The 25,670-nt window shown below is 55.3% G+C and overlaps 1 protein-coding gene across 2 annotated transcripts in view; it reads right to left on the bottom strand.

The window, feature by feature from the left end:
* The window catches only part of LOC140388602 (plexin-A1-like), a 626,216-nt gene that overhangs the window by 12,646 nt on the left and 587,900 nt on the right, over positions 1-25,670 (bottom strand). For both annotated transcript variants that reach the window (XM_072473037.1, XM_072473038.1), the window contains exons 25-31: positions 24,909-25,068; positions 21,493-21,596; positions 20,669-20,765; positions 16,864-17,054; positions 14,465-14,634; positions 12,573-12,785; positions 6,970-7,120 (exon numbers count right to left, since the gene is read on the bottom strand). In XM_072473037.1, the coding sequence (XP_072329138.1) occupies positions 6,970-7,120; positions 12,573-12,785; positions 14,465-14,634; positions 16,864-17,054; positions 20,669-20,765; positions 21,493-21,596; positions 24,909-25,068 (1,086 nt within the window). The remainder of the gene's footprint in view (positions 1-6,969; positions 7,121-12,572; positions 12,786-14,464; positions 14,635-16,863; positions 17,055-20,668; positions 20,766-21,492; positions 21,597-24,908; positions 25,069-25,670) is intronic.

Genomic DNA, 25,670 nt, shown 5'->3' on the forward strand with positions numbered 1-25,670 from the left:
GCTCACCCAGTTGCGGGTGGACGCGTGTCTATCGCAGGCCATGGAGAATGATGACAACCCGCCTCCGATGAGCTCCTGGCTCTACATCGTTGGACTATGTCTGACCCATGGCCACAGTACCACCATCCACCCGGACCATCCCTGCATGCGGCTGTGACACTGCAGCGCACGGTCCCGTCCTCTGCCCGGGGGATGTTGATGGCGGCCCAGGGGGAAGGGGGCAGACTCACCTGGGGCTGAGGTAAGACCACCCCTCACACACACACTTGCGCTCAACGTACATGACACCCCCGCACACTTTGGACAGAGCACAAAGGCAGCTTCGGTAGGTGTAACATTGACTTTAATAACCAAAGGAGTTCATGCACGTGCCCTAGCCCCTAAAACTCATCTGTGCCCTGCACCCGTGCCAACTTACTCAGTGTCTAATTGTTTGGCCTTACGGGCCCTTTGACTACGTCTAAGTGGTTCCCCAGACGGTACAGCAGAACTGGAGGTGGACTCCTGTGATTCCTGCCCTCTGACACTGGATCCCTTTGGCGGCCGTTTCCTGGGGCGTCCTGGCCTAGATGGGCCAAGCTGCGGCCCGGGCGACTGGGATGGCGAGCTGCCAGCCTGTCCTGCCCGTTGCCCACCCGATGCACCTGGGACGGAAGGGGGGGAGTCCGAGGTGTCGCGGTGTACCGGGACCTCCCCTACAGAGGGAGCCGGGATGGACCACACCACCTCCTCCTCCCTCGGGGTGCCCGATGGCCCCCAGGCCTCTACATGGGTGGGGGATACGAACGGACTGGCCATCTGACGCGCCCCCGACATCTGGCGCTGCCAGTCCTGGAGGCCCGTGCTGGTATCGACAGGGGTCTGCAGGTTTGCAGCCATGGAGCCCAGGGGGTTGTCGAACCCTGTCTGCGACAGTGCGACGCCAGCTCGCACATGGCCACTGGCGCCGATGCCCTCAGCGATGGCCTGCTGAGACTGGGCCATGGCCTGCAGAGACTGGGCCATGGCCTGCAGAGACTGGGCTATGGCCTGCTGAGACTGGGCCATGGCCTGCTGAGACTGGGCCATGGCCTGCTGAGACTGGGCTATGGCGTTGAGCGGCTCTGCCATCTGGCGCTGGCACTGGCTCATGGCCTCCTGTGAGAGGGCAGCCATTTCCTGGGCCACAGACGCCGCCTGCACGGAAGGCCCCAGGCCTCGCAAACCGTTCCCCATGTCTGACACCGTCGCACCCATTGCCTCCACCGCGGACGCCACCCGTGCGGTGTCAGCCTGGGTGGCACGCATGACCGGGACCACTCCCAGCTCCTGGACGCGGGTGGACTCCTCCACCTGCGACCGCAGCCGCCGCAAGCCACCCGTCACCCTATTCGCTCGTCTCCGTGTCGGTGGTTGCATCGGATCTATGTGTGGGTGTGGTAACTGCAGGAACCCGGGATCCATCTGGGCGGCAGATGTTCGCTTGGCCTGGGCTGCCCTCCGACCGCCCGGTCCCTCTGCTGCTCCTACCTCCACCTGCTGTACCGGGACGGCTGTGTTGTGCGCACCAGTGAGTGTACCAGACGCCTCATCACTAAAGTGCCCAACCGTGGTGAGTGTTTCTGCGATGGTGGAGGGTGTTGGTGACAGCAGTGGCGTTGTGTCGTGCTCTTCGTCCCACTCTGAGTCCATGGCACTTTGGGGTGGGGGTTCGTCTCCACCCATCCACTCTGAGTCACTGTCCGGTATTTCATCTTCCCGGGTAGGGGTGTCCTGGGTAGTGCTGTCCCGGGTAGTGCTGTCCCGGGTAGTGCTGTCCCGGGTAGTGGTGTCCCGGGTAGGGGTGTCCTGGGTAGTGGTGTCCCGGGTAGGGGTGTCCTGGATAGTGGTGTCCTGGGTAGTGGTGTCCTGGCTCGGATGTGACGGGGGCCTGTGGCTGCCCCCCTCATCGCTGGGTGGACGCTCCCGCACGTGACGGGGGTGTCGTCTCCCTGTTGCTCCAGGTCTCTCCGTCTCCCGTGGTGTGCGAGAGGCATCCTGCGGGCGTCGCATGCTGGAGGGTCCGGGTCTCTCCGTCTCCCGTGGTCTCCGAGGGGCATCCTGCGGGCGTCGCATGCTGGAGGGTTCGGGTCTCTCCGTCTCCCGTGGTCTCCGAGGGGCATCCTGCGGGCGTCGCATGCTGGAGGGTTCGGGTCTCTCCGTCTCCCGTGGTCTCCGAGGGGCATCCTGCGGGCGTCGCATGCTGGAGGGTTCGGGTCTCTCCATCTCCCGTGGTCTCCGAGGGGCATCCTGCGGGCGTCGCATGCTGGAGGGTTCGGGTCTCTCCGTCTCCCGTGGTCTCCGAGGGGCATCCTGCGGGCGTCGCATGCTGGAGGGTGCGGGTCTCTCCGTCTCCTGTGGTCTCCGAGGGGCATCCTGCGGGCGGTCTGCATCTGCGGGGATGGGTGCCTGGACGTTTGGTCCTGCGATACACAATGAAGCATGCATGGTTAGACATCAGGCAGTGATCAGGTGATACGGGGGAGGGGGATATAGGGGAGGGGGGATATGGGGACGGGCTGTTGGTGGTTCACTTGCTCGTGGGGCCCCGACCTCTGCATCAGCAACCTCCCGGTCCTCAGGTCCGCCAGCCAGTTCCAGGGCCCTTTCCTCGTGTACGGTCAGTGGCCTCTCATCAGCGGGCCCTCCTCCAGTCCTCACATGCTCCCTATTGTTGTGTGCGCGCTTCTCCTGGGGGGGGGGGGGGGGGGGGGGGGTGGTGGCAGGGGTAAAACGCAACAGTGTTAGGCAGGTATATGAATGCACGCCATCGGTTGCGCGTGCATTGCAGAGGTTAAGGTTAGGGCTAGATTCACTTGGGGATATGGGGGAGGGGGGGATATGGGGGATATGGGGAGGGGGGATATGGGGGAGGGGGGAATATGGGGGATATGGGGGAGGGGGGATATGGGGGAGGGGGGATATGGGGGAGGGGGGATATGGGGGATATGGGGGAGGGGGGATATGGGGGAGGGGGGAATATGGGGGATATGGGGGAGGGGGGATATGGGGGATATGGGGGAGGGGGGATATGGGGGATATGGGGGATATGGGGAGGGGGGATATGGGGGAGGGGGGATATGGGGGATATGGGGGAGGGGGGATATGGGGGATATGGGGGAGGGGGGAATATGGGGGATATGGGGAGGGGGGATATGGGGGATATGGGGGAGGGGGGATATGGGGGATATGGGGGAGGGGGGATATGGGGAGGGGGGAATATGGGGGATATGGGGGAGGGGGGATATGGGGGAGGGGAGATATGGGGGAGGGGGGGATATGGGGGAGGGGGGATATGGGGGAGGAGGGATATGGGGGAGGGGGGATATGGGGGATATGGGGGAGGGGGGATATGGGGGAGGGGGGAATATGGGGGATATGGGGGATATGGGGGAGGGGGGATATGGGGGAGGGGGGAAATGGGGGAGGGGGGATATGGGGGAGGGGGGATATGGGGGAGGGGGGATATGGGGGAGGGGGGATATGGGGGATATGGGGGAGGGGGGATATGGGGGATATGGGGGAGGGGGGATATGGGGGATATGGGGGAGGCTCACCCTGCCTGCTCTGACGAGGTCGTTCACCTTCTTGTGGCACTGGGTGCCTGTCCGTGGTGTCAGGGCCACAGCGGTGACGGCCTCTGCCACCTCCCTCCACAGACGCCGGCTGTGGCGTGGGGCAACTCTGCGGCCGTGTCCGGGATACAGGGCGTCCCTCCTCTGCTCCACCGCGTCCAGGAGCGCCTCCACATCGCGTGACTCGAACCTCGGGGCTGAGCGACGGCCAGCCATCAAGTCGGGTGTTGCGGTCGGCTGTTCCGGTCGGGTGGGGGGGAGCAGCGCGGCCTTATGAGCCGTCACGCCGTGCAGCGCGTATGACGCTGCACGGCGTGAACCACTGCGCAAGCGCGGAACCCGTTACGTCGCTGCTATCCCATTTCGGGCCGCAGACTATTGGCCCATTTTTATGACGTGACGCAAGTGGGATTTGCGCCGTTTTTTGCGCCGATCGGCGGACTTTCCGCCGATAATGGAGAATTTCGCCCGTGGGCCGGGATTCTCCCCCCCCCCCCCCCCCCACCCCGCCTGTTCGGAGAATCCCCGGGCGGCGGCGTGAATCCCGCCCCGGCGCTCTGGCTGCCGTATTCTCCGGCGCCGGTTTTCGGGCGGGGACGGGGATCACGCCGGTCGGGGGCCGTTGGCAGCCTCGCCCCCAACGGCAATTCTCCGGGCCCCGATGGGCCGAGCGGCCGTCGATTTCTGGCCAGTCCCGCCGGTGTGGTTTGGACGTGGTCCCACACGGCGGGATCTGGCAGATTATTTGGCTGGTGCGGTCCTCGGGGGGGGGGGGGGGGGGGAATCCGGCCTTAGGGGAGCCTGGCCCGCGATCGGGGCCCACCGATAACCACGCCGGCGGTTCTGCGCATGCGCTAACTCGCGCAGTCCCTTCGCCGCCGGCTGGCACGGCGCCAACCCCTCTGGCGCCGGCCTAGCCCCCGGAAGTGTGGAGAATTCCGCAACTTCCGGTCAGCCCGGCGCCGAAGTGGTTCGTGCCGTTTTGTACGCCGGCTTCGAGCCTTCGCGCGGATTCGGGAGAATCCCGCCTTATCGATTGGGCAGACAGTGAGATGAATGTAGGAAAAGGTTACATTGAAAAATGCCCGGTGAGCTGCCCCATTCTGACATCATTCGGACCATGTGCAACAGGTGAGCGGAGTGGGCAACATTTGCTCCCAGCCAGAATCAAATCCATCCAGAGCAGGAGGAGAGCTAAATTACAGAAATAAAAGACGTGGACAATTCAAAAAAGGAATTTGTACAATTTCTCACAGCTTAGCTCCTCAGATTGACTGAACCTGCCCAAATGGTTCTTCCAGCTGCCCAAAAGGAAAGTTAAAATTGCATTTAAATGGGAAATATCTGTATATGTAAATAAAGCCAGGCCCGTTTATTTAAGATGAGCTACAAAGAGACGGATTTTTTTTCTCTAAAAAGTATCCCCAGATTGGCAGCTTTGCTGCTGATTTCGAATGTCCCGTGCCGAAGCACAGCTGGACCAGATACCCAATCAGGAGGCGGCTGACGCTCATGAGGCAAGAACGTGCTCAGACACGCGCTCTTCACCAAGAGTTTAATAAGGAAGGTGATGAGGTGTGCAGGAGAGCGACTGAATCATTAGTCACTGTCACCTGGGGTTGATCATCTCCCTCTTTGATGCACTCGCTGCTTCTACGTGAAGGTTCTGCAATTACTCTGTTGACCGTCCAACCCTGCTTGCTGCCTAGATGGTTCTGAGTCGGGAACCAGTTCGGAAGGGGGCCATTCGGCCCATCGGGCCCCATGCCAGCTCTCTGCAGAGCAATCCATTCAGCCCCATTCCCTCGTCCTATCCCTGGAGCCCGAAAAATTTATTTTGCTCAAGTTCCCCTCCAATTTCCTGATGTAATCATTGATCATCTCGGCTTCTACCAACCTCGTACTGAGTACCAAATCATTACCTTCCCCAAGTCCATTTGCCACCAGTCAATGGGCACTTAATCTACCTTGTCTAAACCTATCATAATCTTATCCACCTCTATCAAATCTCCTCTCGATCTCCTTTACCCCAAATAGAACAACCCCAGCTTCTCCAACCTAAACCTTGTAGCTAAACATTCTCCAACCTAAACCTTTGGGCAGCACGGTAGCATTGTGGATAGCACAATTGCTTCACAGCTCCAGGGTCCCAGGTTCGATTCCGGCTTGGGTCACTGTCTGTGCGGAGTCTGCACATCCTCCCCGTGTCTGCGTGGGTTTCCTCCGGGCGCAACAGTTTCCTCCCACAGTCCAAAGATGTGCAGGTTAGGTGGATTGGCCATGATAAATCGCCCTTAGTGTCCAAAAGTGCCCTTAGTGTTGGGTGAGGTTACTGGGTTATGGGGATAGAATGGAGGTGTTTACCTTGGGTCGGGTGCTCTTTCCAAGAGCTGGTGCAGACTCGACGGGCCGAATGGCCTCCTTCTGCACTGTAAATTCTATGATGATAAAATACCTCTTCCCTTGATACGTTCCCTTCTCCGCACCCTCACAAGGGCCTCCCACATACTTTCTTTATGCTCGGATAGTTGATCAAAAACGTGGTCAAATAAGGACGGTATTACTCAGCTTCTTAAAGGAGAAGAGTGAGGCAGGGAGGTCTATGGAATGAGCTTGGCGTTAGCTTCACCAATACTCCTTCGTCTACCTCACGTTGATTGATTGGTTGCCCTGTTTTATAGGGCTCACCCCGGTTTCTGAATTAGCAAAAAATGACATGAAGAGGAGTCATATTGGAGTGGAAACCTCTCAATTCTGTTTCTCCCTCCATGGATGCTGCCCAGTTGCTCCAGCACCTCACACCAGGAGCTTGGGCCGATGCTCAGTGGAGTTTACGAGAATGAGAGGCAATATTATTGAAACATGAAATATCCTGAGGGACTTGGCAGAGTAGACACTGAGAGGATGATTGCCCCCATGAGGCAAATCGTGGACGAGGGGGGCAGAGTTTCAGAATAAAGGGTCACCTATTGAAGATAGAGATTTGGAGGAATTTCTTCTCTAAGCGGTTTATTAACCTTTGTGTTCTCTGTCCCAGAGGCAGTGGAGGCTGGGTCATTGAACAATTGAGATAGTGAGATTCTTGATCCACGAGGGGTGTCAAAGGTTATGGGGAACGGACAGGAAAAGTGAAGCTGAGGCCATGATCGGAACAGCCATGATTTTATTGAATGGCTCGAGGCCAAATGGCCTACTCCTGCACCTAATCCTAACGTCAAGTAATGAGGCATTGGCTAAGTGTGTTAAAATTGGACTATTGGGAGGGAGTAAATGGTGTAAGGCAGCCAACCCTCGTAAGACAGAAGGGGGGATAAAATCGGACATGACAAAAGAGAAAAAGATGGCCAGCTCGCAGAACGCCATCTGAAGTCCTTACCTCGTCCCTGTACTTGTTGATGTAGGTGTAGATCTCATGCAGTGCACTATTGCTGTTGAACTGGCTCAGGTGCAGCCGCGACTGCTCAGCCAGGTAAGCACTCATGTCCTGGTCGCTGATCACGGGCATCTTGGAGATATCTGCATAGTACCTGCCCCAAACACATGGAGAAAGAAAAGAGTCACTCACAACCACGCGTAGCCGGATGAAGGACGTAAACCTGAGATCCTGTAACATTGATTTCAACACAGGTTCGGAGACCAGATAATAATGTAAGAAATGGGATCAGGTGTGGACCACAGGGGCTGTCAAGCCAGTTCCCTGCTCCGTACTATTATGCCCGGGCTTGGGCTTCAAGTCCACATTCTCGCCCAATCCCCAGGCTTGAAATGACACCGTCAACTTCTCAACACAGGAATGAGGAAATGGCCCTGAGATGAGGGGGAATGGACGAGTGGTTTATTGGCCAGAACTGCCATCAAATGTTGGGGTGAACAGTGTCCAATGAGGTGGTACATTCCCATTAATATACACCAAGCATGGCGACTAACTCAAAGTGACTGCATGCACTCCAGATTATTCACTTCTGTCGGAATGTGTTAAAGGTGTGGCTGGGGAAATCTCCCCAATTTCTGAATGACCCTCCCTCAGTATTCAAGGCATGCGAGGCAATGAGAAATGTGCTGACTTTTACCTCTTTTTATTTTGCCAAAGAGGGTTTGATGACACCTTTGGAAGATTAGGAGAGGCAATAGGATAGATCCCAACGTCTAAAGCAGACCTCTCACTCTGAGGGATCTCACTGGCCTTTGACGTGTTTGTCAGCTTGGTTCTCGTCTTCAGGCAAGAGGAAGACCAGGGCCAGGTAAACTAGGCTGGCGTTCCAGTGTAGCGCTGCCTTTTGGCGGATCCATTATGCCAAATATATTTGTTGAGTGCACATCAAAAGATCCCAGGGAGCTCTGTGAAGAGGAGCAGGGAACTCTCCTTGTGTCTGGGATGTGGGCATCGTTGGCTGAGCCAGCATTTATTGCCCATCCCTAATTACCCTTGAGGGGGCAGTTAAGAGACAACTGTAATACAAAGCTTCCAAGAGTTGTTCCCGCTGTGACCCCCATTTTAATGCTTCGCACTCGGTGCAACTGCAGATTGGGGGGGTGGGGGTGGGGGTGGTGGTGGAGGGGGGGGGGCGAGTGCAAAGCGCAGGAGCGCAGGCACAAACGAAAACGAAGACACCAACCACTGTGTGGGCGCTGTTGGTAACGGAGAATCAGGCCTCACAGCTGGTTCCAGTCGGCCACGCACAAGGGCAAAAAATAATGGCCTTGCCGACGAGCGCAGAATGTCAAATACGGGTCTCCGCTCCACAGCCACCTTTGCTACATGAGCTCTTGACCCCAGTGGCTCATCCCACAACCCCAATTGGGGTTCAGAGTTCACCGTTTGATAAACTGCCGTAATGACATCAACATTTGACAGCTTGAAAACAGCAAAAAAATAACTTGCTAAATAATTCGCACTGCGAGGCATTCTGACCGTATATAAGTGGAAAGGTTATTACAGTAAGATGTAGCCCAGTTATAACCACTTCAAGCCGCATTGGCGACTTTGACCCTAACTGAAGAGGGTGGGTTCAAAGTTCAGCTTCTGGTCCTTGACTTGACAATTTTTTATTGCTTATTACTGGAACAATACTGGAGCTAAAAAGGGTTCAATGATAAGGCACAGGGGCAGCACGGTGGTGCAGGGGCAGCACGGTGGCACAGGGGCAGCACGGTGGCACAGGGGCAGCACGGTGGCACAGGGGCAGCACGGTGGCGCAGGGGCATAAGACATAGGAGTGGAAGTAAGGCCATTCGGCCCATCGAGTCCACTCCACCATTCAATCATGGCTGATTTCAACTCCATTTACCCGCTCTCTCTCCATAGCCCTTAATTCCTCGAGAAATCAAGAATTTATCAACTTCTGTCTTAAAGACACTCAACGTCCCGGCCTCCACCGCCCTCTGTGGCAATGAATTCCACAGACCCACCACTCTCTGGCTGAAGAAATTTCTCCTCATCTCTGTTCTAAAGTGACTCCCTTTTATTCTAAGGCTGTGCCCCCGGGTCCTAGTCTCCCCTGCTAATGGAAACAACTTCCCTACGTCCACCCTATCTAAGCCATTCATTATCTTGTAAGTTTCTATTAGATCTCCCCTCAACCTCCTAAACTCCAATGAATATAATCCCAGGATCCTCAGACGTTCATCGTATGTTAGGCCTACCATTCCTGGGATCATCCGTGTGAATCTCCGCTGGACCCGCTCCAGTGCCAGTATGTCCTTGCTGAGGTGTGGGGCCCAAAATTGCTCACAGTATTCTAAATGGGGCCTAACTAATGCTTTATAAAGCTTCAGAAGTACATCCCTGCTTTTATATTCCAAGCCTCTTGAGATGAATGACAACAATGCATTTGCTTTCTTAATTACGGACTCAACCTGCAAGTTTACCTTTAGAGAATCCTGGACTAGGACTCCCAAGTCCCTTTGCACTTCAGCATTATGAATTTTGTCACCGTTTAGAAAATAGTCCATGCCTCTATTCTTTTTTCCAAAGTGCAAGACCTCGCACTTGCCCACGTTGAATTTCATCAGCCATTTCTTGGACCACTCTCCTAAACTGTCTAAATCTTTCTGCAGCCTCCCCACCTCCTCCATACTACCTGCCCCTCCACCTATCTTTGCATCATCGGCAAACTTAGCCAGAATGCCCCCAGTCCCGTCATCTAGATCGTTAATCTAGCACGGTGGCGCAGGGGCAGCACAGTGGCGCAGGGGCAGCACGGTGGCACAGCGGTGGCACGGTGGTGCAGGGGCAGCACGGTGGAGCAGGGGCAGCACAGTGGCACAGGGGCAGCACAGTGGCACAGGGGCAGCACGGTGGCACAGCGGTGGCACGGTGGTGCAGGGGCAGCACGGTGGAGCAGGGGCAGCACAGTGGCGCAGGGGCAGCACGGTGGCACAGGGGTGGCACGGTGGTGCAGGGGCAGCACGGTGGAGCAGGGGCAGCACAGGGGCAGCACAGTGGCGCAGGGGCAGCACAGTGGCACAGGGGCAGCACGGTGGCGCAGGGGCAGCACAGTGGCACAGGGGCAGCACGGTGGCACAGGGGTGGCACGGTGGTGCAGGGGCAGCACGGTGGCACACGGGCAGCACAGTGGCGCAGGGGCAGCACGGTGGCACAGGGGCAGCACGGTGGTGCAGGGGCAGCACGGTGGAGCAGGGGCAGCACAGGGGCAGCACGGTGGCACAGGGGCAGCACGGTGACACAGGGGCAGCACAGTGGCACAGGGGCAGCACGGTGGCACACGGGCAGCACAGTGGCGCAGGGGCAGCACGGTGGCACAGGGGCAGCACGGTGGTGCAGGGGCAGCACAGTGGCGCAGGGGCAGCACGGTGGCACAGGGGCAGCACAGTGGCGCAGGGGCAGCACGGTGGCGCAGGGGCAGCACGGTGGCACAGGGGCAGCACGGTGGCACAGGGGCAGCACAGTGGCACACGGGCAGCACAGTGGCACAGGGGCAGCACGGTGGAGCAGGGGCAGCACAGGGCGGCACGGTGGCACAGGGGCAGCACGGTGGCACAGGGGCAGCACAGTGGCACAGGGGCAGCACGGTGGCACAGGGGCAGCACGGTGGCACAGGGGCAGCACGGTGGCACAGGGGCAGCACGGTGGCACAGGGGCAGCACGGTGGCGCAGGGGCAGCACGGTGGCGCAGGGGCAGCACGGTGGCGCAGGGGCAGCACGGTGGTGCAGGGGCAGCACAGTGGAGCAGGGGCAGCACGGTGGAGCAGGGGCAGCACAGGGGCAGCACGGTGGCACAGGGGCAGCACGGTGGCACAGGGGCAGCACGGTGGCGCAGGGGCGGCACGGTGGAGCAGGGGCAGCACGGTGGAGCAGGGGCAGCACGGTGGAGCAGGGGCAGCACGGTGGCGCAGGGGCAGCACGGTGGCGCGGGGGCTGCACGGTGGCACGGGGGCAGCACGGTGGCGCAGGGGCAGCACGGTGGCACAGGGGCAGCACGGTGGCACAGGGGCAGCACGGTGGCACAGGGGCAGCACGGTGGCGCAGGGGCGGCACAGTGGCACAGGGGCAGCACGGTGGCGCAGGGGCGGCACGGTGGAGCAGGGGCAGCACGGTGGCACAGGGGCAGCACGGTGGCGCAGGGGCTGCACGGTGGCACAGGGGCGGCACGGTGGAGCAGGGGCAGCACGGTGGTGCAGGGGCAGCACGGTGGCGCAGGGGCTGCACGGTGGCACAGGGGTGGCACGGTGGCTCAGGGGCAGCACAGGGAGCACAGGGGCTGCACGGTGGCACAGGGGCTGCACGGTGGCACAGGGGCAGCACGGTGGCACAGGGGCTGCACGGTGGCACAGGGGCTGCACGGTGGCACAGGGGCAGCACGGTGGCACAGGGGTGGCACGGTGGCGCAGGGGTGGCACGGTGGCTCAGGGGCAGCACAGGGAGCACAGGGGCTGCACGGTGGCACAGGGGCAGCACGGTGGCACAGGGGCTGCACGGTGGCACAGGGGCTGCACGGTGGCACAGGGGCAGCATGGTGGCACAGGGGTGGCACGGTGGCGCAGGGGTGGCACGGTGGCGCAGGGGTGGCACGGTGGCGCAGGGGCAGCACAGGGAGCACAGGGGCAGCACAGGGAGCACAGGGGCAGCACGGTGGAGCAGGGGCAGCACAGTGGCGCAGGGGCAGCACGGTGGCACAGGGGCAGCACGGTGGAGCAGGGGATGGCACGGTGGCGCAGGTGCAGCACAGTGGTGCAGTGGTTAGCACTGCTGCCCCATGGCGCCGAGGTCCCAGGTTCGATCCCGGCTCTGGGTCACTGTCCGTGTGGAGTTTGCACATTCTCCCCGTGTCTGCGTGGGTTTCGCCCCCACAGCCGAAAGATGAGCAGGGTAGGTGGATTGGCCACGCTAAATTGCCCCTTAAATGGAAAAAATGAATTGGGTACTCTAAATTTAATTTTTTTTAATTAAAAAAAAACTAACAAGGCATGGACTAGGTTTGCATTCCTTTACACGGAGAAGATTGGGGTGTGGTCTAATTGAGATGTTGAAGACAATGGAAGAATTTGGTGGAGCAGATAGAAAGAGAAAACTATTTCCTCTGGTGGAGGAGGAGGCCCGAACAAGGGGGGGACATAACCTGAAAATTAGAGCTAAGCTGTTCAGGGGGTAATGTGAGGAAGCACTTCACAATCAAGGGAAGTGCAAGTCTGGATCTCTCTCCCCCGTAAAGCTGTTGAATTTCAAAAGTAACTTCAACAAGATTCTTGTTAAGCATTGGTATCAAGGGATAGGGAACCAAAATAGTTGATGGAATTAAGATAGAGGTCGACGAGGATCTAACTGAACAGCAGAATAAGCTTGAGGTTCCTAAGCTCCTAATACTTCCATCTTTTCGGGGGGGGGGGGGGAAACACTGAGGCAGATTTTATTTAATTTAATAATAGTTTATATGTTGGGTGTGGACCCAATACTCAACACAGCCCGCCCTCCCCACCCAACATTGGCAAGCAGCGCCCACTGAAAGCAAATATACATACCTTTCCACCCAGTTCTTGTAGTTTGGAATGTCTTTCGCATACAGTAGTTTATTGGAGGGCGAGTCCTTGCCCAGTTTATGCTCAGAGGTGGAACAGGAGTCCATGAAGGTCTGTGCTACCACGGAGAGACAGGCGTCAGTAATACTGTTCTTGTGGATGTCAAAGACAAACTGCGGATTTTTGATAACATTCACCCAAAATCGTAGAGGTAGACTAGAGAGACAAATACAGAAAAGTCGAGACCGTTAGTTGGAAGGGAAATCAAGATCAAAAATAAAATGACCAATCTCCCAATATTTTAGTCTTCACTTTGGAGTAGCGTAGACCTAAGATGCAACTTTTGAAAGAGATCTGTAAAATAGTCACAGGGGTCCCTGTCGATAGATTATTCTAGTTTGACAGGTAGTGGATGACAAGAAACAAGAGTTCAAACGATGTAAGATGTTGGGCGATCCTTTGCCTAGAGAGCACTGAGCTTCTGGGATGCGTTGCCAGCTCATGTGTTGGATGCTGATTTTCTGCGTTCAGGAATTGGATCAGTTCCTGGCTGAGGCAGAGACTGCACCACATTCATTACACTCAGTTCATGTCGGGGAGCGGTAAGCACAAAGAAAGATGCAAACATGGCCTTCCATACTCGACATACGTTTAACCCACCGGGATTTGGGGGAGGTTGTGGCAAAGTGGGAATGCCTCTGGGCATTGACTTTGGCGACACTGGTCAATCCCGCCGGCAAGCGGGAGAAGAGGATCTCGCCGCCTACCTATCATCGATTGTGGTAAAAAGCCACCTGATTCACGATTGCCCTTTCGAGAAGGAAATCTGCCATCCTTACCTGGTCTGGCTTAATTGTGATTCCAGGCCCACAGCAATGTGGTTCATTCTCAACAGCCTTCTGAGATAGCTGAGCAAGCCACTCAGTTTGAGGGGCAATTAGAGACGGGCAACAAATGCTGGCCCCCGCCCAGCCACGCCCACAACCCATGAGAGAATCAAGAAAAGATTGGGCATTCTGAGGAGATTCCTAGATCAGTGTTGTCCAACCGGCTGCCCGGGAACCACTTGCACCCCCCCAAAAAAAAAACCCAGGATCCTCAAGCATTTAACAGCAACTCCAATCAGAGATTGGGCTCCTGATGAGTGTTCAGTTGTCCAGCTGTCGTTCGAATTTTGTCTCCAAAATTATGAGGGGCATAGACAGAGTGGATAGTCAGAGACTTTTCCCCAGGGTAGAGGGGTCAATTACTCGGGGGCATAGGTTTAAGGTGCGAGGGGCAAGGTTTAGAGGAGATGTGCGAGGCAAGTTTTTTACACAGAGGGTAGTGGGTGCGTGGAACTTGCTGCCGGAGGAGGTGGTGGAAGCAGGGACGATAGTGACGTTTAAGGGGCATCTTGACAAATACATGAATAGGATGGGAATAGAGGGATACGGACCCCAGAAGTGTACAAGATTTTAGTTCCGACGGGCAGCATGGTCGGCGCGGGCTTGGAGGGCCGAAGGGCCTGTTCCTGTGCTGTACATTTCTTTGTTCTTTGAACCATTCTAGAACTGTACGGTATTGTGGAACATTGCAAAGGTCCTTTGGAACAGCCAATGTCAATTCCAATTGCGTCACCGTTTCCCAATGACCATTTGTATGTCAGTTAGTCGGAAACCTGAACGAGTCTGTATTGAAGGTGTTTTGAATTAGGAGCATTTCTGCCCCGCCAATTTTGTAGCATTTTCAAAGATGCCCCACCAGATCATTTTCAGCGCATCCGTGAGCCAATGAGGGAGGTCAAGCTTTAAGTGAAACCGCAGGCAGCTCAACACCCTCCGTTTGACAGCATAAATAGGATACTCCAATCTTCACCCATCCTGTTAAGATTCATTCCCCAAGCGAATGCTCACCAGTTACTCTTCCAGGTATGACGCACATCGTGGTCAGTGATCAGGTGTTTGTCTGCCTGCTCGTCCAGAAAGTCAAACATATATTTGATTGCAAGAGGAAGGGCACTACCCCTGTGTGCTGTGCTGAATATCGTCTCAAATAGGTCATCCACAAACTTCTGAAGGGTCCCCTGAAAGAGCAAAACCAGACAAGGTCAGTGGCGTGATTTGTGCCAATGACGTACTTCCCCTTCAACCACTCCCAACCAGCGTCCGAGACTGGAACCCTGAGATTCTCCTGACCCCCCCCCCCAACCTTCAATCCTCACAAACAGGAGGTCACCAATTCCTCCCACTTTGTTAGGAATGAAGGTTTATGGAGCTCGGGCACACAGGATTCAGAACTATTTTCTATTCATTCATGAGATCTGAGCATCGTTGGCGCGGCCAACATTTATTGCCCAAACCCGGGTTCCCCCTGAGAAGGTGGTGGTGAGCTGCCACCCTGAACCGCTGCAGTGGCGTAGGTACACCCACGGTGCTGTTAGGGAGGGAGTTCCAGGATTTTGAACCGGCGGCAGTGAAAGAGCGGCCGATATATTTCCAAGTCAGGATGGTGAGTGACTTGGAGGGGAACCTCCTCGTGGGTGGTGTTCCCGTGTTTCAGCTGCCCTTGTCCTTCTAGATGGTTGCGGCCATGGGTTTGGAAGGCGCTGCCTAAGACGTCTTGGTCAAAACCTGGGCAGCACGGTAGCATGGTGGTTAGCACAATTGCTTCACAGCTCCAGGGTCCCAGGTTCGATTCCGGCTTGGGTCACTGTCTGTGCGGAGTCTGCACATCCTCTTCGTGTGTGCGCGGGTTTCCTTGGGGCGCTCCGGTTTCCTCCCACAGTCCAAAGATGTGTAGGTTAGGTGGATTGGCCATGATAAATTGCCCTTAGTGTCCAAAATTGCCCTTAGTGTTTCATAGAATTTACAGTGCAGAAGGAGGCCATTTGGCCCATCGAGTCTGCACCGGCTCTTGGAAAGAGCACCCTACCCAAGGTCAACACCTCCGCCCTATTCCCATAACCCAGTAACCCCACCCAACACTAAGGGCAATTTTGAACACTAAGGGCAATTTATCATGGCCAGTCCATTAACCTGCACATCTTTTGACTGTGGGAGGAACCCGGAGGAAACCCACGCACACACGGGGAGGATGTGCAGACTCCGCACAGACAGTGACCCAAGCCGGAATCGAACCTGGGACCCTGGAGTTGTGAAGCAATTGTGCTATCCACAATGCTACCGTGCTGCCACCGTGTTGGGTGGGGTTACTGGGTTCTGGGGATAGGGTGGAGGTGTTGACCTTGGTTAGATGCTCTTTCCAAGAGCCGGTGCAGACTCGATGGGCCGAATGGCCTCCTTCTGCACTGTAAATTCTATAATTCTATGAAATTCACTGTCTGAGGATGACAACCCTCGTCAAGACTCTCCAACCTCTTAACATCTACTCTGTCATGGACTCCAAGACTTATGAAGGTGCGCTGTGGAGACCAATCCCACCTTCACATGTCTCTCTGCATCATTGAAGACCCTCAGACCTGCACTACTCCAGTGCTCACCCGCACATCCTCACCGAGGCCTTGACAACCTTCCTCAAAAGTGCAGTGTCCAGAATTGGACACACTACGCAAGCTGGAGCCCGGCGTGATTGACCAGAACAAGAGAATCCCTGCAGCGCACAAGGAGGCCATTCTGCCCATCGAGTCTGCGCTGCCCCTTTGAAAGAGCTCCCCCCCAACTAGGCCCATCCCCTGACCTATTCCAGGGAGCCCCCCTAAGGGACAATTTTGCATGGCCAATCCACCTAACCTGCACAGGACTGTGGGAGGAAACCCACTCAGACACGGGGGGAGAAAGTGCAAACTCCACACAGTCAGCCGAGGTTGGAATCGAACTCAGGTCCCTGGCGCTGTGAGGCAACAGTGCTAACCACTGTGCCACCCTGGAGAGCAACACACTTCACTAAATGATACTGAGGTTGGCTAAGTGAGAGTTGAAGAGGTGAGGGTGGACTGCAGAGTGTGCAGTACTGAATAATTTCCAGATTTTGAAAGCCATGAAGCAACTGCAATAAGGACGTTGTTACTGAAGTACTTCCCATATGCACAGATGGTTGAATCAAAGAGCTGAAAATTCAAGTTATTTAGCAAAGTTCATCATTTTGCCCATTCCTCACATGTAACATGCACATTGAGCTTGACGAGGGAAATCTATATTGTATGAAAAACCTCCTTCTTAATGGAACTTTTTCACCTTGACAGGTTAGTGATGAGCTCACCCAAGACCGGTGCCATTCTTGGCTCAATGGGTATCACCTTGCCCTCCAAGCAAAGAGCACCTTGCATTACCGCGAAGGAACAGTTGTGACGTACCTTGGTGGCGAGGAGGCGGGTCAGGTAAATCTCGGACACCATCTTGCTGCCTCGGTCCCCTTCCCTCTGGTCCATGTGGTCGTGGTTCTTCACCAGGTGCCAGAGTTTTGTGCCACTCTCCAGATCTGGGGTGATCATGGGCGTCCGCGATCGCAAGCTGTCTGGGCTGCTGGCAGTGCGCAACATACTCTCTGTAAGGGGGTGTGGAGGGAGGAGAGGATGACTAGTAGTACCAGCATTTTGTAACACTGCGTTGTTAGACCTCTAAGTTACGTTCGCCTTCAAACCAGTATTCGTGGTTCAGGGTTAAACAGATCCTTACCAGATGGTGAAATACAAAATGACACAGATCCTTTTTTTTTGATGGTAGGTTTATTCACAGAAGGCAGCATTACATATCTCTACCTAGCAACACCCCTGTCTCCCAGCCGTCCTTTTTTATACAAGCTCTCGAGATACTTTTTTTGTGTACCCAATTCATTTTTTCCAATTAAGGGGCAGTTTAGCGAGGCCAATCCACCTCGCCTGCACGTCTTTGGGTTGTGGGGTCGAAACCCACGCAAACACGGGGAGAATGTGCAAACTCCACACGGACAGTGACCCAGAACCGGGATCGAACCTGGGACCTCGGCGCCGTGAGGCTGCAGGGCTAAACCCCACTGCGCCACCTTGTTGCCCGTCTCTCGAGATACTTAATCAATCAAAACCCTCTATTTATTTATCAATCAATAGCCTGTACTTATTTATCATTGAAGTCAACAAAGACAATTAATATAACATTAACACCAACAATGGGAGGTGAATGGAGGTCAGGATGAGAAGACGGATGATGCAAGTCAAACTTCAAGCTTCCTCCAATGTCTCAGCAGCCTAGGAATCTCCGTAACCAGAACGCTTAACAATCTATAACCAACCTCTGTGACCAGACACCCTCCACGTCTCTGTAACTTCCCGTCTGCCCGGACAAAAACATCCCAAGTATTCTATTTCTCTCCGATTTTAGCTTCTTGTGCAGTCTCCAGTTTTTCCCTGCGTGGCTGTGTGTTCAGTTGCCGTAAGCTCTGGAATTTCCCCCGAAACCTCTCCGCCTCCTCTAAGATATTCCTTAATAACTACCTCTTTATCCTAATGCCTCTGTCTTTTGCTTGGGAGTCAATGTCGGTCTGGTTATTGCGGCTGTGAATCAGCCTGGAATGTTCTATTCAGTCAAAGGTGCTACGTTAATGAGAGATGTTGTCTACTCCTGCTGAGGATACAGAAAGATTCCAGAAATCGCACGCGGGTAAAAACGCCAAGGGCGGGATTCTGTGTTGCCCCACGCCGATATTGTAATCAGTAATCGGACAGAGAATCCCTCCGACTCTCAAATTGGGGGCGGCGCCGGTTTCTGAGTCTCCGCCCCTATTCAAACAGCATTGCCGCGTCGTTGGAAGGTCCTCCCGCGATGCTCCGCTTTCGATGGGCCAGGTTCCCGACCGCGCGGTTGACGTGTGGTCGGGAACCCGGCGTGGCGGCAGCGGACTGTGTCCAGCGCCGCCACACTCGGCCACAATCCGTGCCGCTGGCCGGAGGGACTTCCAGGGGGGCAGGGGGGATTGGTGGGGGGGTGGCATTGTACAGCGTAACCCGGGACCCGGCCATTCTCCGTCCGTTTTTGGTACGGGGGTTTCACCCGGCGCTGATGCTAGCCCCTCCCCGGTTCCGGAATCGGGTGATAGGTCGTCGCCGATTTTGGCGTCGTAAAAGGCCCACAAATTCTCCGTTTCAGCCGCCACTTAGCCGCTGAAAGGGAGAATCCAGCCCCCAGCCTCTGAAATAACGCGGTGATATTCTTAACATTGCCCCACAGCCCCTAGCAGCTGTCGCCTCTCAACCCCAGCAAGCACGTGGGTTTTTAAACACTGTGGCTCTGGTTCCCTGGGATGTTGGAGCTGAGCATCAGCTGCAAGTGGGTGGGGGAAGGAATCGATGAAAACTATAATCCTGGACAAAAAAAATAAAAATCAATGAACTTGTGAATGCTTCAACACCTCTGGTTTACTCCACATTTCAACTTCTGCAAGAGGACAACATTCCACATGACATGACTGGGTAGAAGGTTAACAGCAGAAGACACGCATTGATTGAGCGACTAACCAAAGATTGCATTTAAAATCATGTCAAGGGTAGCAGTCTGCAACACCTCGAGAACGTTACCTGTCTGGTATAAGGCAGAAATAACTAAACCTGAAATAAAGAATCAATCAGGATCAATGAAGGCTTTCAAAGGCCACCATGCGATTCACGTTGAAATAACCTTTTGGAGGCCATTCAAGAGGTTCCACAGGGTTACGTACGATGTAGGGCAGTGAGCCAGGCCATTCGGCCCTATCAGTCCGAGCTGCTGTTCATGGTCATTCATAGCATTAGTCTAGGAAACTGTCTCTGATCTGCTTCTAACGCGTTTACATCTTTCCTTAAATAAGGAGACCAATATTGCACTGAGTACTCCAGAGGTGGGGGGGGGGGGGGGGGGGGGGGGGGGGATTTTCCGCTCCCCCTGCGGTGTGTTTGGCGGCGACAGAGGTGGTCAGCCATTGGCCGGGCCAGGGGATCTTACAGACCCGCCGTTGTCAAGGGGGTTTCCCGTTGTTCCCACCCGCCGCCGCTGGGAAGATCCCACAGGCAGGAACGTCCGGAAAAGCCAGTCCGCGGTCTGACTAGTGCCCTGTTCAACTGAAGTGCAACTTCTCTCATTTAGTATTCAATGCCCCTCACAATAAACAATAACGTTCTATTAACTTTCTAATCACTCGCTTTACCCGTGTACTCGCCTTTTGTGATTCATGCACGAGGACACCCAGGTCCCTCTGCATCTCAGAGCTCTGCAATCTCGCACCATTTGTTTAATGAGGTTTTCTATTCTTCCCGCTAAAATGGACAATTTCACACCTGCCCTCGTTATACTCCATTTGCCAGAATGTTGCCCACTCAGTTAACCCTTTGTGGCCTCCTTACATCCTCTTCCCGATTTATTTCCGATCTATCTTTGTGCCATCAGTAAATTTAGTAACTATATGTTCAGACGCTCCGTCCAAGTCATTGATATAAATTGTATAAAGCTGAGGACCCAGCACTGATCCCTGTGGTACACCACATGTCACATCCTGTCAATCAGAAAGTGACCCATTTCTGCCAACTCTGTTTCCTGTTCGCCAGCCAATCTTCAATCCGTGCCAATTCCTCCCCCCCCCCCCCCCCCCCCCCCCCCACCACCAGCACCACACCATGAGCTATTACTTTCCTCAATAACCTTTGATGTGGCACCTTATCAAATGCCTTCTGGAAATCCAGGTCCAGTACATCCACCGGTTCCCCTTTATCCACTCCATATGTGACTCCATCAAACAACTCCAAGAAATTGGTCAAACACGGGGCACGATTTAACTAAATGGGAACAAATGCTATTCGCGAGCATGTTTTGCCGCATGTTTCCCGGCACTCGCAGTTCTGACAAACAGAACGCTATCAAACGGCACTTGGGTTAGATAGGGGGCCAAGGCAGCACATAGCCCCATTCTCTGTATTGAGGAGCTGCCATTTGTTGCGCTGTGGCAATCACGCTGGGGGTGCCCTGCCTGGGTGTTAGGGGGAGACTGCGCCCTCCCCATAGTGCGCTTGGGCTTGGGGGGAAGAAAGGGCGGAGCGGATGTCGGGGATCGCTTCGGGGGCTCCAGAGATCAGGACGCCATGGGACTTTGTTCCCATTTAGTTAAATCCCGCCCATCATCGATCAAAGAGTGACGCCAATCTGCGCCAGACTCACCATAGCGGCTGAGAGATTTGGTAAATGTGGAGGAATTAGAGATATTGTAGGCTGAGGTCTGTTTCGGTACAAGTGCTATCAAAGATCCATCTGTAACCTAAAGGAAGGAAATGTTAAAAGTTAGAGTGAACTATCCGAGGGGGGAAGAGAAAAACAAACAATCATACTGCACCATCATCAAAGGCTACAACCAGTACAGGAGTCAACCATTCATCGTGTCTCTGCTAACGCTTTTTCAGAGAAGCCCAAAACTCACCCTGGAGCCCTGGTCACTCCCCACTATCCTGTATTTGCATCCACCTCAAATATTCATCCAATTTAACGCTCAGTGATGTAATGGCCTTTTCCCCCAACCAATACCCGTAGCAAGGCATTCCGGGCTGGAAAATCAAAAATCTACTCGGATACTCCACTGTCGTACTGAGGACGTGCTGCACTGTCAGAGGTGCGGTCTTCCAGGTGAGGCATTAAACAGAGGACCCAAAGCGTTGGATAAATGCAAGTCTTGTTCTTTTTTCCTTTTTATCTATCTATCTCTCTCTCTCACTCCCTCAGCAACAATCTCAAATCCATGAATCCTGTTCACCGTCTCCACATTACTCTCCCAAATCACATCAGCATTTTTAAACACCCACTAAATCTCCTCTGCTTCAATAGAAATAGCCCCGATAACTTACGTTTCTCCCCTGCCATTTTACTGAATCATTTTGAATAGTTTGCTAGCATATTGTCACGGTTTTCTTTCTGGTTCGATACAAGTACAGGGTGGGATTTCAGACGGTACGAGGATCGTTTTGCCCTGCGCCCTCCCCTCAAGATAATACCTGGTAGTGTGCCAACGTATTCAGACGTTTCCAGTCATTGTCTATCTTTGTCGTCACATCTTCGTCCTGGAGAATTATTCGCGCAATTCTTCCCTGGCGCCATTCTGAGGGAGAGGAAAGAAAATGTGATCGCGCTTCCTCCAATGCCCACTGCCAGGCTTCACAGGCTCCGCAGATAACGTCACTAGCCCCAACCCCATTCTCTGCACCCTGCCCCACTTTTAATCCTTCCGAGAAAGGGTAGACTGTTGGCCAAACGTGATGCAGTCACCTTTTTTAAGGGGCGTCCGTTATTAGACAGCGAGCGCAAGCAGGCCAGCTATTTGACTGCATGAGTCACCGTGGCCCAGCTTTGTCCTCTCCTCATTGTAAATCAGGATGTGGAGATGCCGGCGTTGGACTGGGGTGAGCACACCGCCATCAGTCACCTGAGGAAGGAGCAGCGCTCCGAAAGCTAGTGTTTGAAACAAACCTGTTGGACTTTAACCTGGTGTTGTAAGACTTCTCATTGTAAATCAGTGCATGAGTGCCTTCCAGCAGGTGTCACTGTTTAGCTATAAGGAGGATGGGAAATGAGGCGGATGTTTTACTTTGTACATTCAGGCATTGGTCCAACTTTTGCGAACATATAAAAAAATGCTGACATATAAAAAAAAGGCGTCTGACCAGAACTCCCCGTTATTAATCAGCTGTCAACTTGGAGCGAGGAGATACCTTGTGGATTGCAAATCACCACAAGTTGTTGGACAATTTGTGTCACAACACCAGGAGCTTCTGAAAAACACCATCTCACCCTCAACCTCCCTGTGAGTTCCAAGCAATCGACACGTTTCGATATTAATTGCCAATTAAACTCGGTGTGGAAAGCTAAGTCTAGTAATTAACAGCCAGAGTTTAATAAAGGGGGAAGGAATCCGACGAATGAACAGAAGAAGGGGCGGCGGGAATCTCCCAGCTTCCGTGCCGAAATCACGTTCGGCGCGGGGTCGGAGAATGGGCGCCATACCCGCGATTGGGTCCGACGCCGCTCCCGCAATCCTCTGGTCGCCGGAGAATCGCTGCGAATCGGGCGGTTGACGCGGCGCCAGTCGGGGGCCATTGAAAAAGGCCCCCGCGCCAAGTTGCCGCCGGAGTGGATCTCTCCTGGTCCCACCCGGTGGGCACTCGGGGCGGCGACTGTGGACACAGTCCACGGCCGCCCTGGTGGTGGTGGGGGGGGGGGGGGGGGGGGGGGCGGGGGGGGAGATCCGTTGCCGGGGAGGACCTCCAGGACGGCCAGGGTTCCAATCGGGGGCCACTGATCAGCGGCGCGCGCGATCTGGGGGGGGGGGGGGGGGGGGGTCTTTGTTGTCGGTCCGCGGCGTGGGTCGGGTCGCGCGGCCGACTGAGGCCGCCGCCGCGCGCATGCGCTGACCCCTGACCGGAAGTGCAGGGCCCCGTATCGGCAGCCGGAGCGGCGAGGAGCACTCCGGGGGCCTGCTAGCTCCCTGCAAATCGCAGAATCACCCTGGACTTACTCCAGGTAAGTCCAGGAGGGATTCGCGGGCGTTTTTCGCAGGCGTGGGGTCATCGCCCCATTACTGGAGAATTCCGCCCGAGGTTTATTTCTCAGAACGTGCGATTTACAAGGGGCTCGGTTGAACCTCGCCAGGTCCTCTCTCGCTGTCAGACGGTTCCTATCTGGCTGACCTTTTCATACAACCTGGTTAGCAGCCCCGTAATTAGCGGGGGAGCTGATACCGGGCAGCATGGCAGCACAGTGGTTAGCACAGTTGCTTCACAGCTCCAGGGTCGCAGGCTCGATGCCCGGTTTGGGTCACTGTCTGTGCGGAGTTGGCACGTTTTCCCCGTGTCTGCGTGGGTTTCCTCCGGGTGCTCCGGTTTCCTCCCACAGTCCAAAGATGTGTAGGTTAGGTGGATTGGCCATGATAAATTGCCCTTAAGTGTCCAAAAAGATTAGGTGGGGTTACTGGGTTACGGGGGATAGGGTGGAGGTGTGGGCTTAAGTAGGGTGCTCTTTACAAGGGTCGGTGCAGACTAGATGGGCCAATTGGCCTCCTTCTGCACTGTAAATTCGATGATACTCCTCGAGCCCGATGGGGGAACAGTCAGACCCATTCTGTGTGTCCTGTGCAGGTTATTACACTAAGTACCAATGTAAAGGCCTGACAATTGTTGATGAGGGTCAATCAACCGCAGAAAGGGAATACTGTGGCAGAAGTGGCCATTCAGCCCTCCGTTCCTGTGCCCCTAAGTGTGGAGTGTCTTTCCTGCACGGAGTGAATTGTTGTTGGAGATTTTAAAAATGTCGACTAAAAATATTTTTTTTGCTCATCTTCCTTCATTTTAATTTCTGTTTATTTTTCTCTCTCCCTCAGTCCAATCATTTTGTATTTCTCGTTCCGTGTCTGATTTGACACTGAATTCGCCTACCTTTCCTCGTCCTTCCTTGCTTCGTTTCTCAGTCTTTTAATGTCATTGTTTAGAGCTAGGAGATGGACTGCCGGTCTCAGTGCTCAGCAAGGCCCCAGGAGCCGAGTTTATTGTCCCTGCGCAGTTAGCAGCTTCCAGCCACATTGCAAACAAATAAACGTTCAGACCCGGGGCGGGATTCTCCGCGAACCGGCAGGAACCACTCCGGCGTCGGGCCGCCCTGAAGGTGTGGAATCCTCCGCACCTTCAGGGGCTAGGCCGGCGCCGGAATGTTTGGCGCTGCGCCAGCGGGCGCGGAAGGGCCTCCGCCGGCCGGCACGAGTTGCGAGCGCCATCGCGTGCTTGTGCCATCCCAGCGCATGCTCAGGGGGGCGTCTTCCCCGCACCGGCCATGGCGGAGGTTGACGGCAGCGGAGGGAAAGAGTGCCCCCACAACACAGGCCCGCCCGTGGATCGGTGGGCCCCGATCGTGGGCCGGGCCACCGTGGGGGCACCCCCCCCCCCCCCCCGGGGCCAGATCCCCCACCTCCCCCCGAGGACTCTGCAGGCCGCCCGTGGAGCCAGGTGCCGCCGATAAGGACCTGTTGTGATTTACGCCGGCGGGACCCGCCGAAAACGGGCGGCCACTCGGCCCATCGCGGGCCGAAGAATCGCCGGGGGGGGGGGGGGGCGCTGCCAACGGCCCCCGACCGGCGCGGCGCGATTCCCACCCCCGCCAAAACCCCAGAGCCGGAGAATTCGGCAGCCGGCGGGGGTGGGATTCACGCTGCCCCCCGGCGATTCTCCGACCCGGCGGGGGGGTCGGAGAATCCCGCCCCTAAACGTGCAGAAAGAGGTCTAGCGAATGGGAAATGTCACGAGGTGCGGTTTAGGGCCATGAGGGTCTTTTTTGCATGCTGCCACTTAAAAGACCCCCATTTCTACAGTTAGAATCGTTTCCGCTCCCCCACCCCTCATGCCCGTATCTCAATGCCGGCACTTACCGAGGTCCATGTCCGCTGCCTTAGGACGCTGAGAGTAGGGGACACCTTTGTAACATGCGTCCAATAACTTATCCTTCACTTGCATGACAGTGTCGCAGTTCAGCACTTTGACGGGGATCTCGGGAGCATTCTCGTTCTCCGGGTTCACGCAGTTCAGTGTCTGTCGGCGAAAGAAGATGTGATCAGTGTGCAGCCACAGAGGTGGAAAAAGAAACCCATTGGCACCACCTGCGGAATTGGGGCCCCAAGCACAGCCTCTCCCTGCCACTGATGGGTCCAAGCAAAAACCGCTTCGCTGAAATTGGGGTCCCAAGGACAATACGTACCCCTCAACTAACATCGCGGCAACCAGATGGATCAGGTAATGAGCTGTTTGTGGGATCCTTGGCTGATGTTTTCCCACACGACAACAGTGACTACACTTCAAATAAAAAGAGTGCTTCAGTGACCCCCACTCCCGACACTCGTGCGGGAAAACATGCTGCGACTGCCGGAGGTGCCGTCCTTTCAATGAGGAATTAACCTGCGGGATCGGATGATGGAGCATGAAAGATCCCGTGGACACTATTCACAGGAGAGTCCGACATGGGGATCCAATCCCGGTGTGTCCTCGGCCAATATTCACCCCTCAACCAACATCACTAAAACAGGCGATCTGTCATTTTTCTCACTGCTGCTCACTGTGCGTAAATTCGCTGCCGTTTTTCCGACATTACATCAGTGGCTGCGCTTGTGTAGCTATGCCTGGAAAGCACTTTCGGC

The sequence above is a fragment of the Scyliorhinus torazame genome, chromosome 13 (assembly GCF_047496885.1).
Source record: "Scyliorhinus torazame isolate Kashiwa2021f chromosome 13, sScyTor2.1, whole genome shotgun sequence".
NCBI lineage: Eukaryota > Metazoa > Chordata > Chondrichthyes > Carcharhiniformes > Scyliorhinidae > Scyliorhinus > Scyliorhinus torazame.